Source organism: Penicillium concentricum, assembly GCF_028827145.1.
Source record: "Penicillium concentricum strain IBT 3081 chromosome Unknown utg000002l_segment0_segment0, whole genome shotgun sequence".
Taxonomy (NCBI): domain Eukaryota; kingdom Fungi; phylum Ascomycota; class Eurotiomycetes; order Eurotiales; family Aspergillaceae; genus Penicillium; species Penicillium concentricum.
This window is the reverse complement of record NW_026622755.1, coordinates 1,138,845-1,152,897: the sequence shown is the minus strand read 5'-3', so window position 1 is coordinate 1,152,897 and position 14,053 is coordinate 1,138,845. Positions and strand designations below refer to the sequence as shown.

General features: G+C 46.7%; 6 protein-coding genes across 6 annotated transcripts; 3 read left to right on the top strand and 3 right to left on the bottom strand.

Annotated features, from left to right (window-relative positions):
- Positions 1-112: 112 nt before the first annotated feature.
- N7517_004020 (cysteine-rich secreted protein) lies at positions 113-1,103 on the bottom strand (the record flags this gene model as incomplete). The annotated part of the gene is made up of 3 exons (XM_056721750.1): positions 113-388; positions 887-918; positions 1,004-1,103. The coding sequence occupies 3 exons, from the start codon at positions 1,101-1,103 to the stop codon at positions 113-115; spliced, it is 408 nt and encodes a 135-aa protein (XP_056578000.1).
- A 385-nt stretch (positions 1,104-1,488) lies between these two features.
- N7517_004019 (class I SAM-dependent methyltransferase) lies at positions 1,489-2,539 on the top strand (the record flags this gene model as incomplete). Its single annotated transcript, XM_056721749.1, has 4 exons — positions 1,489-1,544; positions 1,617-1,727; positions 1,786-2,036; positions 2,106-2,539. 4 exons carry the CDS (start codon positions 1,489-1,491, stop codon positions 2,537-2,539), a joined length of 852 nt encoding a protein of 283 aa, XP_056577999.1.
- Positions 2,540-2,792: 253 nt separating this feature from the next.
- N7517_004018 (Porphobilinogen synthase) lies at positions 2,793-3,908 on the bottom strand (the record flags this gene model as incomplete). The annotated part of the gene is made up of 1 exon (XM_056721748.1): positions 2,793-3,908. One exon carries the CDS (start codon positions 3,906-3,908, stop codon positions 2,793-2,795), a length of 1,116 nt encoding a protein of 371 aa, XP_056577998.1.
- A 1,258-nt stretch (positions 3,909-5,166) lies between these two features.
- N7517_004017 (uncharacterized protein) lies at positions 5,167-6,690 on the top strand (the record flags this gene model as incomplete). Its single annotated transcript, XM_056721747.1, has 1 exon — positions 5,167-6,690. One exon carries the CDS (start codon positions 5,167-5,169, stop codon positions 6,688-6,690), a length of 1,524 nt encoding a protein of 507 aa, XP_056577997.1.
- A 951-nt stretch (positions 6,691-7,641) lies between these two features.
- N7517_004016 (uncharacterized protein) lies at positions 7,642-10,131 on the bottom strand (the record flags this gene model as incomplete). Its single annotated transcript, XM_056721746.1, has 8 exons — positions 7,642-7,725; positions 7,754-7,997; positions 8,063-8,626; positions 8,678-8,853; positions 8,909-9,387; positions 9,436-9,785; positions 9,841-9,968; positions 10,018-10,131. 8 exons carry the CDS (start codon positions 10,129-10,131, stop codon positions 7,642-7,644), a joined length of 2,139 nt encoding a protein of 712 aa, XP_056577996.1.
- A 988-nt stretch (positions 10,132-11,119) lies between these two features.
- N7517_004015 (uncharacterized protein) lies at positions 11,120-11,822 on the top strand (the record flags this gene model as incomplete). Its single annotated transcript, XM_056721745.1, has 2 exons — positions 11,120-11,772; positions 11,816-11,822. 2 exons carry the CDS (start codon positions 11,120-11,122, stop codon positions 11,820-11,822), a joined length of 660 nt encoding a protein of 219 aa, XP_056577995.1.
- Between the last annotated feature and the right edge of the window lie 2,231 nt (positions 11,823-14,053).

The following is a 14,053-nucleotide window of genomic DNA, read 5'->3' as shown; positions in this document are numbered from 1 at the left end:
ATGTCACAACCCCTTTGTCTGCTCCCATCGCGTCGAATTGGTCGGATATCCAGCAAAATCATTTGGAATTAGGGAATGAACATTCTTTTGACTGCTTAGGATGTGGGTTGTTCTAAAGCTCGTCGTAGATATCCTCCTCCTCGTCGTCGTCATCGTGGTGGTCGTGGTCGGCGTGGTCGGCGGCGGCAGGGAGAGTCTGCTCGGATGTGGAGCTGCAGTCAATGCCGCCGTTGCAACATTGATTCTTGCTGTTCTTCCAGATACAGTTATTCTCATCTGAACGAATATCACAAGGGACCTCGAGAAGCTCAAATTCAATGCACGAGTCAGTGGCGCGGGTGTTCAGGGTGATGCCGGGGTTTGAGTTAGGGCATGCCTGAGCGACTCCCTTGTCGAATCCAGTAAGACAGTACCCACTGGTGTTGGTGCGCCCTAAAGGATCACCATCTTTCACTGGATCATATATTACCTAGAAAGGATTAGCCACAGGGTCGTTTATACTATGCTAGTTCGTTAATAGCATTGTTGCTGCCTTCGTATATAATAGATCAACTATCACTTGAGATCTAATCAACTTGATATTTAATCAATCAATCAGTCAAATCAGTCAAATCTTCTGAGACCTTGAAACGTGGACTATAATTGGAATACTCAAAAATACCGGAAAAATCTGCATTATTTATGCAAGCACGAGATATTGGTATGTTTGCACTGTTTGGTATCGTGGGCCCGAGGACTGGGCCCCAAACCCGGCCTATTTGGGGGTTAGGCTGGGTTGAGCTTTAGGCTTTTTGGGATCATTATTATTCACCATTCTCGCTGTAAGAGTAGTGAAACATTAGGCTTAGATTTCGTTTCCAATGTTATAGTCATGGGAAGGATGTACGGTATATGATTCCGTAAGATAGTCGAGGAAGCCTAACAGATGAAAGAAGGATATGAAAGTGAGGTACGGAAAACGAAGGGAAAACACGTCGGCAGTAATTACCTGGTTGTTATCTACGGGGGTCCAGATTACCACCCGTGAACGCCTTATGGAAATGCGGAGTGAACTGAACTATAATTTCTAGCATGCAGATCTCACTGCATGATTGTGCTTGCATGATTAGTTAAACTTGCTTTTTGTGCATTTTTCAGCCAAGCCGCACGTCCAGCTCGACTGCTTGTTCTTTTTCCTGATTTAGTATCCTCGGCAGTATTTGCCCTGCTTTGGCCCTGGTTCGTTTCTTTGGCCGAAATTCGGGCATTGTGGCTAGTTCCCAATGGAACATCAGAGAGGTCCAAAGAAACTTTGAGGCACTCTGGACGAGGGTCAATGGCAAGCAAGCCTTGCTTTGGCCCCATGCATAGGCCTGGAAAGCAGGATAAAGTGCCCTCGTTTTCCCTCGATTGGAGCAGCAGATACGAACAATTGAGTTTCTATTCATTTCCTCTTGAGAAACTTTCTTTGATCTTGCCATTCAACAAGAAAGCCCAGCACAAATCACAATGATCAATACTCAGGATAAATATGTTTTTGGTAGAGACCAGAAGGAATCAGAACGGTAGGCGGGAAACATACTTCGAACAAACGTAGTGGCGAGATATCTAATGAAATGTGTGACTCAACCCTCTAGACTTAATGCACAGCACAACCTGCTATCGAAAGTGACCAAGAACAACCTGATCCATTCATCAATTCCCAAAGAAGGCGTGCTTTCTGTTGCAGATATAGGTACTGGAACTGGGTATGTCTGTTGTCAATTTCTTAAGAGTTCGGAGGACTGATTAATTATTGTTGACAAGTATCTGGCTGAAGGATGTTTCGCAAATACTGGATAAAACACACAATCAGTGTTACTATCATGGATTTGACATCTCAGCGGACCAGTTTCCTGAAAAGCCAGGAAACATCCAATTTTCTGTCCAAGATATAACATTACCGTTTCCCAAAGAACATTGGAACCGGTATGACATAGTCCATGTGAGACTACTAATTGGTGCTCTCGAAGAATCCGAGTACAAAACTGCAGTGTCCAATCTTTCTACCATCTTGAGTATGTATCTCCCAATGTGTCTAAACCCTTCCTCAGGCCAAAACTGACCGCGTTTGTTTACCCATAAAGAGCCCGGCGGCTTTATTCAATGGGAGGAAGTCGACGAAGAATCATACATATCAGCCGATAACCCGGTCATTTGGGAGATTCGACGGTGTTTTGACCTTGCGTTGAAAGCCGAGAAGAAATGTTTCACAGCATCAGCCAAGGTCTACGAGGAGTGCATAGCAGCCGGTTTGCTGGATGTTGTGCGGCTGGATTATCGCTCAGACTGGAATAGTGACCTCCGCCTTGACACCGAGGAAAGGCTCACTACCATTATTGAAACCTTGTATGCAAGTCTTTTGTTGCGGTCTGGGCAGGTTGCTGATGAAGAGGCGGCATCGAAACGAGCTGGGGAGTTAATCGAGCAGCATTGTCGTCTTTGTGCGGATGGAAATACCCCACCGTTGAAAGTGATGAGAGTTGTTGCCCAGAAGCCACTTGATAGTCCATGCCTATAATAGTAGTGTTCCACTTCAACCATCAGTACTTATTTCCAAAGAAGCTAGGTTGAATGGGAGAGTCAACTATATTCTAATGAGATAATCAACTATAGAGAAAAAATAATTTATTTGTGCTCAATCACGAAAAATGTGTTACTTCGTCTCCTTTGACTGTCCAAAGAGATGACTAGACCAAGAGAACCGAAAAGCGGAATTTATCTCTAGTGAGACTGTATATCTTTCCACCTCGCATCGAAAGAAAGGTATAAATTCAGCTCAACCAATCGAGAAACTCTGGAGTGAAATAGCTAAGGATGGCATCGGCACCAGAGCGGACGATGACCTCTGTCGTTTCAAAAGCAATGGTCTTCAGGTCAAATACACCAGCACGGGCAGCTGCGTGGAGCATGGCGAATTCGCCAGACACCTGCATGGCAACGACCGGCACGTTAGCGATGCTCTTGGCGTCGCTGATGATATCTGCATAAGCCGGCTTTACAATAATCATATCGGCGCCCTCGTGCATGTCGCGGAGCATGACCTTTTGGGCGAGTTTTCGTGCGGGAGGCGGCAATAGATAGCGCTTGTGCTCGTCGGTGACAAGTTTGGACGAGACAGCCTCGCGGAAAGGTCCGTAGAGACAGCTGGCGTATTTTGCGGAATATGACATGATAGCGACTTTACTTTCCAGCCGGGCTTCGAGGAGCTTGAGCTTTATCGCGCGGATACGACCGTCGCTCATATCCGATGGAGCGACGCAGTTAGCGCCGGCAGCAGCGAAAGACAGTGCCATATCGGAGACACGCGTGACAGTTGCCTCGTTGTCAACCGTGCCGTCCTCGAAAAGGACGGAACTATGTCCGTGGTCCGTGTACTCGCAGAGACTGACATCGGCGATGACATATAGGTTGGGAAAGCTCTGGCGGATAAGCGGAATTGCGGGTCTGATGGGACCATCAACGCTGTCTGCCATGGAGCCGATATTGTCTTTTGTGTGGCTACTGAGCAATGTGCCGAACAGAATAACTGAGTGGAGGCCCTTCGCAACTAGATTGGATAGAAAAGGGAGCAACTTGTTTAGTCCCCGTATGTACTGGCCAGGGAGACTCGGAATAGGCTCTTCCCTGTCTGGATCGGTTGACAAGAAAACAGGATAGATAAACATGGACTGCGAATCTTTTTTAGCACATGCCGCTGTCAAAAATGTAAAATCTGGTGTGTTCACCTTGTGTAGTTGCCGTTCGGCTTGCCACATGGCGGACACGGTGTGGTTGTAGCCGCTTTTGAGCTGGCTAGAGATATGGGCTGTCCCATCCTGAGTCCACTGGTTGTTACTAGCAGTGGGAAATGTAACCTGGGTTACCGGCAGAGGTTCTGACGCTGACATGATGTGATTGCTAAGTAGTAGGTGCTTTATGTAAATGCAAGTTGGGAAGACAGGCCGCCACTTTATATCATCTGGACTGTCACTCCGTACCGATCTCGCTTTACTTCCGGCCAATATCTTCGATCAAAATGAGAACCCAATAATTTAGATACGTTCTTAATGGATTCACCCTACGAGACGTATGTAATGGAAATTATAATTCTCGAGTGTGGAAAATTCCGTCTTACAGATGAACACCCGGCATTCCTACTGTATCACTAGTGCTAATTGTATATTCACAGGGGCAGATCAAAACGATTGAGCCAGGTGATCTTATGCTGGAAGCAGAATTGTGATTCTCGAGGTGAAACATGGCTGTCTGTACATGTACGTGGCACCCCGGCAATTTAGCACAGCCCAATCTTTGGCTCTCACTTTCAAGCTCAAATGAACCTATCAAATGCGTTCCAAATCCGTCAATCAAACACAACCTTTTCTTCGCCTTTGGACAATCCCCTGGGGTCTTCAAATACTGGTGTGCATACAACGACCGTCGTCTGGGTGAGGCTATGACTAGAAAACTTTGTCATGTGAACAGGACAAAACTATATATTTAATTGAGTTCAAAAACAATTCGCTGCAAAATCATCAGCGACCCGTATATAAAGTCCGCAGATGCAGCGGTACCAGCGGTGAAGGGTGAGCTGTCGCATGTCGCCTGATGTGCTTTTCAGATCTGGCATCGCGCATCCGTTACACATCCATTTTCCCTTCACATATTGTGCTTCAGCATATCGTATAAACCCTGCTTTCTCATTGGACTACAGATGGGGGTTTTGAGAGGGTTGCGAAATTTGCGTGTTAGACTTTCATATCTACTTGGGTATTACGTTGTGTCTTAATATTACAAAAACACCTCTTTTTGGAGATTCTCAGGCTAGAACGCTCACTCTAGACCACTGCTGATTTTGCCGGGAAGAACCTTATAAGGGCAAAATAGCGCGGTCTCTATTGTCATGACTACGCTCATGTTCATTGTAACAGGTATTTAATGGTCGCCCAGGTGTGTATACAACACAAAATCATTGGACCATGCAAGGCGCCCACTCCCTAGTAGATCTTACCCACTTTTCGACTTGGGAGGTGTAATACACCTGAAAAGCTACGAAGGTTTTCGGTGAAGACGACTACTTAGAGAAGATTGCCCGCGATAGAGGGCATTAATCGTTTAACAGAGCTTGAATTACTTCATCAAGTCATTAAGCATATCACGCCCACCATGATGGAAAGCTTGAACGGAGCCAAATTGACCATTAGACAGTTTAGACATCTGAAATCAAAGCCACTGAGAGCACTTCCATGTCGGCCCATTTGGAAAACGGCTGCTTTATCTTTCCACCGGTCTGGCACCGTCGAAGAGCAAGCACTATCGAAAACCGACAAATTCGAGAAGCAAGATTTGGAACAGTTCTGTATGGATGAACTTGAGAAGAAACACCGCGACAAATCCTATCGACACTTCAACAATATCAATCGTTTGGCTGGTCAATTTCCTCGGGCTCATCTATCCAACAAAGATGACCAGGTTACTGTTTGGTGTTCAAATGACTATTTGGGCATGAGTAGAAATCCTAGTGTCCTTTCTGCCATGCGCGAAGCGTTGGAAATGTATGGGGCAGGGGCTGGGGGTACACGGAATATATCCGGCCACAATCAGCATGCCATTTTGCTGGAAAAATCTCTTGCCAACTTGCACAATAAGCCGAGCGCGCTGGTTTTCTCTTCCTGCTATGTGGCAAACGATGCAACACTTGCTACACTTGGGAGCAAGCTGCCTAACTGTGTGATCTTTAGCGATAGTATGAATCATGCTTCCATGATTCAGGGAATTCGAAACTCACGAGCCCAGAAAATTATTTTCAAGCACAATGATCTAAAAGATTTGGAGTCCAAACTCGCTTCTGTTGCACCTCAACGACCCAAACTCATCGCGTTTGAATCTGTCTACAGCATGTCCGGGTCTATTGCACCGATTGAGGGTATTTGTACTTTGGCAGAAAAATACGGTGCGATCACATTTTTGGATGAAGTTCATGCGGTTGGGATGTACGGACCATCGGGGGCTGGCGTCGCAGAACATCTCAACTTCGAGTTCCATCACGCCCGTCAACAGTCCCGGGTACCCATGAAATCTCGAACAGATGTGATGTTTCGAGTCGATATCATTAGTGGCACCCTTGGAAAGGCATTTGGAGTGGCGGGAGGCTACATTGCCGCGTCCAGCAGTGTAGTAGATTTCATTCGGAGTCTTGCGCCGGGCTTCATTTTTACTACCTCTCTCCCTCCCTCCGTGATGGCGGGCGCTCATGCAGCGATTGAGTATCAGCAAACGTGTGCCGCTGATCGTGTCCTCCAGCAAATACATACACGCGCACTGAAGGCTGAGCTTGTCGCTCAGGGATTCCCAGTCATTCCAAATCCCTCTCATATCATACCTCTCTTTGTTGGTGATGCGGAGAAATCGAAAGCAGCTTCAGATCTCCTGCTACGGAAGCACGACATCTATGTTCAATCTATCAACTATCCCACGGTCGCGCGTGGGATGGAGAGACTACGGATCACACCTACCCCCGGACACACCAGGGACCTACAAAAGGAGTTGGTCAGGGCACTAGACGCTGTTTGGATCGAGCTGAAGCTCCCCCGCCTCAATGACCTTTCTGGGGAAAAGCTCTTTTTCAAGGGCGACGAGCCTATCTGGACGGATGAACAATTGAAGCTCTGTCAAGAAACATTAGAATGACCTATTTTGTCAGACAGCCCAACTTTTCGAAAAACTTATTGTATTAAAAGACACTAAGTCTTTCCACGTGCAGTAACTAGCTTAGGAAATCGGTTTTCCTGAAAATTCTCACCTTGTCTGATAAACCCCATGTCAAAATGCGTTGTTCCTAGTATAATTAAACCTGAGAATGACTTAATACTCGGAAGTACTCGTATAGTACTGAATCGTAGCATGAAATAATTTTTGTACGTTACATGACAGTATACTCCGTAGGTGATTCGGGGTCGCCAGAAGATGCACTGTAAACTTTGTTGAATGTCGGCCAAGCATGCAAGAAGTACGCAGTAAGAAGCCTCCACATGATGGACAATGTGACTTATTCTCATGGTTGCAGGTAAAAGTGTTAAAGTAGCGGCCTGGAAAAGATTTTCAATAAAATACTAGGCAATATTATCCGATGGGAGAGTTGTGCCCCGGATGGCATACTTCGTCGCCCTTCGAGGTAATCCTGGGAAAAAAAGGTTGATCTGGAACATACTAGACTGTTGTTTGCCACTTGGATAGGAATAGATCATTAGAACGAAGGTTAAGGACGCCAGTCAGTTTTTGATGGGATAATGGGGTTTAGAGAGAGAGAGCACGTGATGGACCGTCGCGCTACGCTAACGCGGCTCTCACCCATTTCTCGCTCTCAACCACATGTTCACCCAGCAATTGACGTTCTATAACTCTCTCCAATGTGCTGTCCTATACATACGACCATAGGGTGTGGAAAACAGGGCTTCCCGTCCGCTCAGCCGTACTTAAGCCACACGCCGGTGAGTTAGTAGTTGGGTGGGTGACCACCAGCGAATCCTCACTGTTGTATGTTTTTTTATTTCATTTTTGAATATTGTTGGCGCCTGCGTAGCTCTAATCTTTATCTTTATTATATTATCCTCCACTGTATTGTTAAGAGAAATAGATAGTTTACACATTAAACCGGACACATTCATGTAGCCTCCCTAACTGCAGCACCCGCCAGAGATCAATACTTGGCGCAGTTGATGGCACCTATTTGTTGGTCCCTGATTCATCAAACTAGATCCTTCTGTTTTTTTCGTGAAGCGAATGCTTCTCTTTCCTTCTCCGGTTCTCTGTTAGCTTGCAAGTCCTTCAAAAGTCCTTCTATCCCTTTATTGGGTGTACCGAGGACCAATGTTGACACAAATGCCTCCACTTGCATGATAAGCCCGGTGTGATATATACGTGACGTGTCTTGCGGATTCTGGACGATGGTCGAGGACAGTGTTTTGGATGCGACAACAGGAAAGTAGATCATGATCCTTGTGTAGATTAGCCACAGAACAAGGAAGAAAAAGGACGTGTTTTAATCTTAGTCACCACGTACCCGATAAGGATGATATCAGACTTTGGCATATATTTGATCAAGTTAATCGACGCTATTGCAGATTTTGTGCATAGTGATTCCGACGCGAATACCACTGGGTTGGGTGCAATGTGGAAACTGTTGCTTTCGACTAAATCCACACCCAGCCTTGACCCTCGGGCCGCGGTAACTCGATGAATAGCGATCAGACAGTTGAAGTATGAGAAATGCAGCAAAAGAAGAATCGCGGCTGTTGGGGACTGTGGAAAAGCGCAAGGTCTTCGTAGTTCTGGTCGGAACTCGATGGGAATACTATCCTTCCACTGTTGGAGCTTTTGGTTCAACATCGCAACGGCGGCGGCCACCTCAACAGGCGGGCGATCTGCTGCTGCTAACGAATAGAGGTGTTGGTGTACCTGGCTCTTGATTAAGGCTAGTTCACATGCTGATCTGAATGCGTTGAAGGTTCCTTGTTGGTCTGTTGTTGCCATGGTTCCTATGTTATCCAGTGGAGCTTCCATTGGCAATAAGACATCCATATCATCGTCGCGTTGCGCTAATGGAATACCATCCCGAAAAGATATTCTAGGACATGTCAGCATCATACTGAGATGTCAGTATAATAGAGTCTCCTACTCTTTGTCAAGGCAGTATGTGATCCAAAAGATCCGCCTGCGTTGTTCTAGTTCTTCAGGGACCAATCCGGACCCATCCTCACTTCGTTCGAGTCGGATTTGATGACATATTTGCACAACGGAGGAAATCAAATACCCGCATGGCTGGCTGCTCAATGTCCCCAAGAGAAAGACAATCTATAGAAGAAGGGTTGTTAGTCATATTTTCTCTCAAGGCAGTTGGGTGTCTTACCATCCCTAAAAGTGCCTGCACAGTCCATAGATCTGGTGGCCCCAAGCAAAGCTCATTCAAGACCCCCAAGGCGTTCTTCATGAACAACCAGCTCTTCTGATGCTCAGCCTGTACGACAGAGCTGTTCTTTACGCGCAGCATAAGCCCTATCGCTAAAACAACATTGAGGCTCGCCCAACGACCGGGAAAATTGAATATGTCCTGTAAGTTCTTGTCGTCGCAAAGTGACAATAGCGACGACGGCTGAAATATAGGACATAAAGGGTTGAACTGCTGCAAATAGTCATTGACCAATGATGTGATCTCATCTTTTGGAGGCAATGGGCAGAAATGCTTGTCAGGAAATAAACCCCCAAGGAGTCCTCGATCAGTTTTTTGAGGGACCCCCGATGACAGGAAATATTCTAAATTATTAAGCCTTCCCCCTTCCATTCTATGAGCCATCCATTCCTTTCCCTTGGGGGATAGGAGTGAGAAGCCTATATCAATCAGCTTTAATCAACCATGAAATCGGCTATAGTTCTCACCGGGGTCTGGTGTATCTGTAAAACACCTTGGAAAGGAGAAGCAGGTCAAATCGTCGGGTATTCTTGTGTAGACTCCATCGGAGGGGTCAGCCAGCGTATGATATACATTCCGCGTAGCGACAGAGCGGTTTTGTTCAGCGTCCATGTGCATTGGTCCTGAATCCCAAATACCCATGTCTCTTCGTAGATCTGTATTTCCAGCTGGACTCGATGATGAGGATCCATCCGACTGGTCAAACCCCTCGATAAAGGATGACCCGTCCACATCCTGACCCAGGTCAAACCCTATCTTCCGAAAATGAGCCTCGATGCGCTGGATATTTGCCTCCAAGCGATCGATCATATCCTGACTGTTAAATTGTTATTCATTATTGTCAAATTATGACATCAGCTATGGTGTTGTACTTCTTTAGATGCCTTTGCCGCCTATACTCAGTCAGAGAGCAAGGAATGTTGGCTTTGCTGCAGTACGAGCATTTGGATTTGGTGGTAACTTCGCATTTTATTTTCCTGTGTCGACAGGTCTCACATGCCTAGTGATATTATTAGTATATGCCTTGATAGGCCTTTGTGGAGTCCAACCTTTTTCTCCCGCCGTCTCTGCCTTCGGTGTCCGTTTTCTGTCCCTGAGAACTGGGATAAATGTTGGCGCAATGTAGAGTCGCCGCGGGGGTGATTATTGAGCACCCTATTCATTTTGGACATTCATGAGTCGTAAAAATTACACATGTAGATATAGGACGAGACTGCTAAGAGCGCTGGAACTCTGGTGAATTTAGAAAATAAACAAAGCAAAACAAAAAAAAGATCCACAGTATGTCTGCAGGAAGACACCTGAAGCATCAGGAGAAAAAAACAGCGAACAGTGGGATAACGGCATCATAAGATGGCAAATTGTGGGAGATCTCCCATATAAGTTGAGCTCAGTAGATTCGGAATAGCTTGGCTCCGATAGCCCGGTATATCAGGTCTTTATGTAATATGTATTTTTACATACGGTTAGAATCTGACGAATGGTTATTTTCTAGCCTTATTTGGTATAGCTTGGCATGAGCTCAATAGTCTATCGGAGGCCGGATGTTCTTTAGTTGGTAAATACCACGTAATGGTATATGCCAAGACCTGCCCCAACCCGAGCCCCTTTCAAGTTTTGACTTCTAGACTCTCCATAGGCTCTCCATTTACCTACAACATATATGTACATAACAACATATGTATGGAGTACTCCGTAGGGTCTTCGGAGAAACCTGGGGCATAGCCCCGTTTCGGGATCCGGAAGTACTCTAATAACCAGGACACATTCCTTGCCGAATTCACATCATTATCCAAGGCCCGATCTATTTCGGCACTCCGGAGGTTCTTATGTCGCTATTCACGCATGATTATGCCTAACCTGGCCGGATCTGCCGGGCTAATAAATTTGTTTTTGTTAGTGACATTTGTCTGTGGATTTAGAGATAAACTTATATATGTCGAGCTCCCAGATTGTTTGTGGTTTACTGTTGTCGATACATTCTTTCTCGGACTCCCATCAATCTAAACTTTTTCTTTCTTATTATATTGCATTGCATTTTTCTGATTTGTTTTTTTGGGCCATCCTGTTTGCTCCAACACGAGCACCCGGCGATACGGCAATCCTGCCCAAGTCTATTCCAGTACTTAAAAGGTTGACATCGGAACCAAGATGTCGCTCCTTGGGACGCTCAACCCAAATCCTTCTCGATCTCAGTCCGTGGTTAGCCACAATACAGTGCATCCCCCAGGCGAACACGATCTCAACATGATCAGTGACCTAGAAAAGGATGGGGATGAAGATACTATACAAGAGGAGGAAAATAGAGAGGCACTGGTTGGTCGGCTAGCACGACAGCTGACCCGGCAATCTACTCGATTCTCTGTAAATGGTGCATTGGACAATCCGTTCACCAATGAAGATTCTGAATCCTCACTGAATCCCAACAGTCCCAACTTCAAGGCACGGGACTGGATGAAGATGTTGCTGGCCATCCGGTCTCGCAACCCCGACAAATACCCAGATCGGACCGCTGGTATTGCATTCCAAAATCTGAGCGTCCATGGATTTGGTTCTCCCACCGACTATCAGAAAGATGTCCTGAACTCGCTGCTGGAGCTTGGGACTATGGTCCGCCGACTGGCTGGCCTGAAACTTCAGAAGATTCAGATCCTGCGTGACTTCGACGGTCTCGTACGAAGTGGAGAAACATTAGTGGTCTTGGGAAAGCCAGGTAGTGGGTGTTCAACTCTACTCAAAACCATTGCCGGCGAAATGAATGGCATTGAGATGTCGGAGGAGTCGGTTCTCAACTATCAGGGTAAGTGTCTTGCTACATCATGCTGTATGGCTTCACTTTTTGGACAGATTTTGATACATATCCAAAACTTTAGGTATCTCTGCACACGACATGCAACATTCCTTCAAAGGCGAAGCAATCTACGCAGCAGAGACCGACGTCCACTTCCCCCAACTCTCCGTCGGCGACACCCTCATGTTCGCGGCGCTAGCCAGGGCCCCCGAAATCGCCTCGATGGAGTTTCAAACAAGCAATATGCCGAACATATGAGAGATGTGGTTATGGCGATGCTTGGCCTTTCTCATACGATAAACACCCGGGTTGGAAATGACTTCATTCGCGGAGTTAGTGGAGGCGAGAGGAAACGCGTCAGTATTGCGGAGGCTACTCTCAGTCAGAGCCCCTTGCAGTGCTGGGACAATAGCACAAGAGGCCTTGACAGCGCCAATGCACTCGAATTTTGCCGGAATCTCGCCCTTATGAGCAAATACTCGGGAACAACAGCTTGTGTTGCCATCTACCAAGCTTCTCAGAATGCCTACGATGTCTTTGACAAGGTAACATTGCTTTATGAAGGAAGGCAGATCTACTTCGGGCGAACCACCGAGGCCAGGAAATACTTTGAAGATATGGGCTATGAGTGCCCAGAGCGTCAAACCACGGCAGACTTCTTGACGTCGATCACCAGCCCCGGGGAACGCGTGGTTCGGAGTGGATTTGAAGACCGCGTTCCTCGCACCCCTGATGAATTTGCGGCAGCATGGAAGGGAAGCGAAACCCGTGCCAAGCTTATCATCGAAATCAAGGAGTATGAGACAAACTATCCCATCAAAGGTAGCTCCTACGATGCATTTGTCGATGCCCGTAAGGCTATCCAGGGCAAGCACCAGAGGGTTAACTCACCATACACCATCTCGGTACGGAAGCAGATTTCGCTCTGTGTGACCCGTGGCTTCCAGCGCCTTCGTGGAGATTATAGCTTGACAGCAACAGCTTTGGTTGGCAACTTCGTCATGGCTTTGATCATTGGATCGGTATTTGTGAACCTGCCGAAGGATACCTCCAGCTTCTATTCTCGGGGAGCTCTTTTGTTTTTTGCCGTCCTCCTGAATGCATTCTCCAGCGCATTGGAAATCCTGACCCTATACGCCCAACGACCAATTGTTGAAAAGCAAGCCCGATACGCCTTCTACCACCCTTTCGCAGAGGCACTTGCATCTATGCTCTGCGATACGCCATATAAACTGATAAATTCCTTTACCTTCAACATACCATTGTACTTTATGACTGACCTGCGTCGCGAAGCTGGAGCATTCTTTACCTTTTGGCTATTTTCGGTCATCACCACGTTCACAATGTCAATGATATTCAGAACCATAGCGGGATCTTCCCGATCCCTCTCACAAGCCTTGGTCCCAGCCGCCATTTTGATCTTGGGCATGGTCATCTATACTGGGTTCGTCATTCCCACACGCAATATGCTTGGGTGGTCTCGCTGGATGAACTACATCAATCCTGTTGCCTACGCATTTGAAAGTTTCATGGTCAATGAATTCCATGGTCGTTATTTCGAATGTGCTGCTGTTGTTCCCTCTGGTGGTGAATACGACAAAGTATCCATGGAACATCGCATCTGCTCGACTGTCGGTGCTCAGTCAGGCTCCACCAATGTGTCTGGATCACTGTATCTCAGCCAGAGCTTCGGGTATTTGAAAGGACATCTGTGGAGAAACTTTGGAATTCTCATTGGCTTCTTGATATTCTTCATGTCCACCTATCTTCTCGCCACTGAGTATATCTCCGAGAAAAAGTCCAAAGGCGAGGTCCTTCTATTCCGCCGTGGTAATCAGCCGAAACTTGCCGGAGAGAGTGATTTGGAGGTATCTTCCCAACCTTCTGCAGTCGCCAAGACAAACGATTCTCCTCCTCAAGCGGCCGCAATCCAGCGACAAACTGCGATATTCCAGTGGCAGGATGTGTGCTATGATATCAAAATCAAAGGGGAACCCAGAAGGATTTTGGACCATGTTGACGGCTGGGTCAAGCCCGGCACCTGTACCGCATTGATGGGTGTCTCTGGGGCTGGAAAAACAACTTTGCTTGACGTGCTCGCAACCCGAGTTACAATGGGTGTTGTCACTGGTGAAATGCTCGTCGACGGACACCCAACAGATCAATCGTTCCAGCGAAAAACTGGATATGTTCAACAGCAGGACTTGCACTTGTCTACGTCGACAGTTCGGGAAGCCTTGGTGTTCAGTGCCTTGCTACGTCAACCTGCCACCGTCAGTCGACAGGAGAAGATA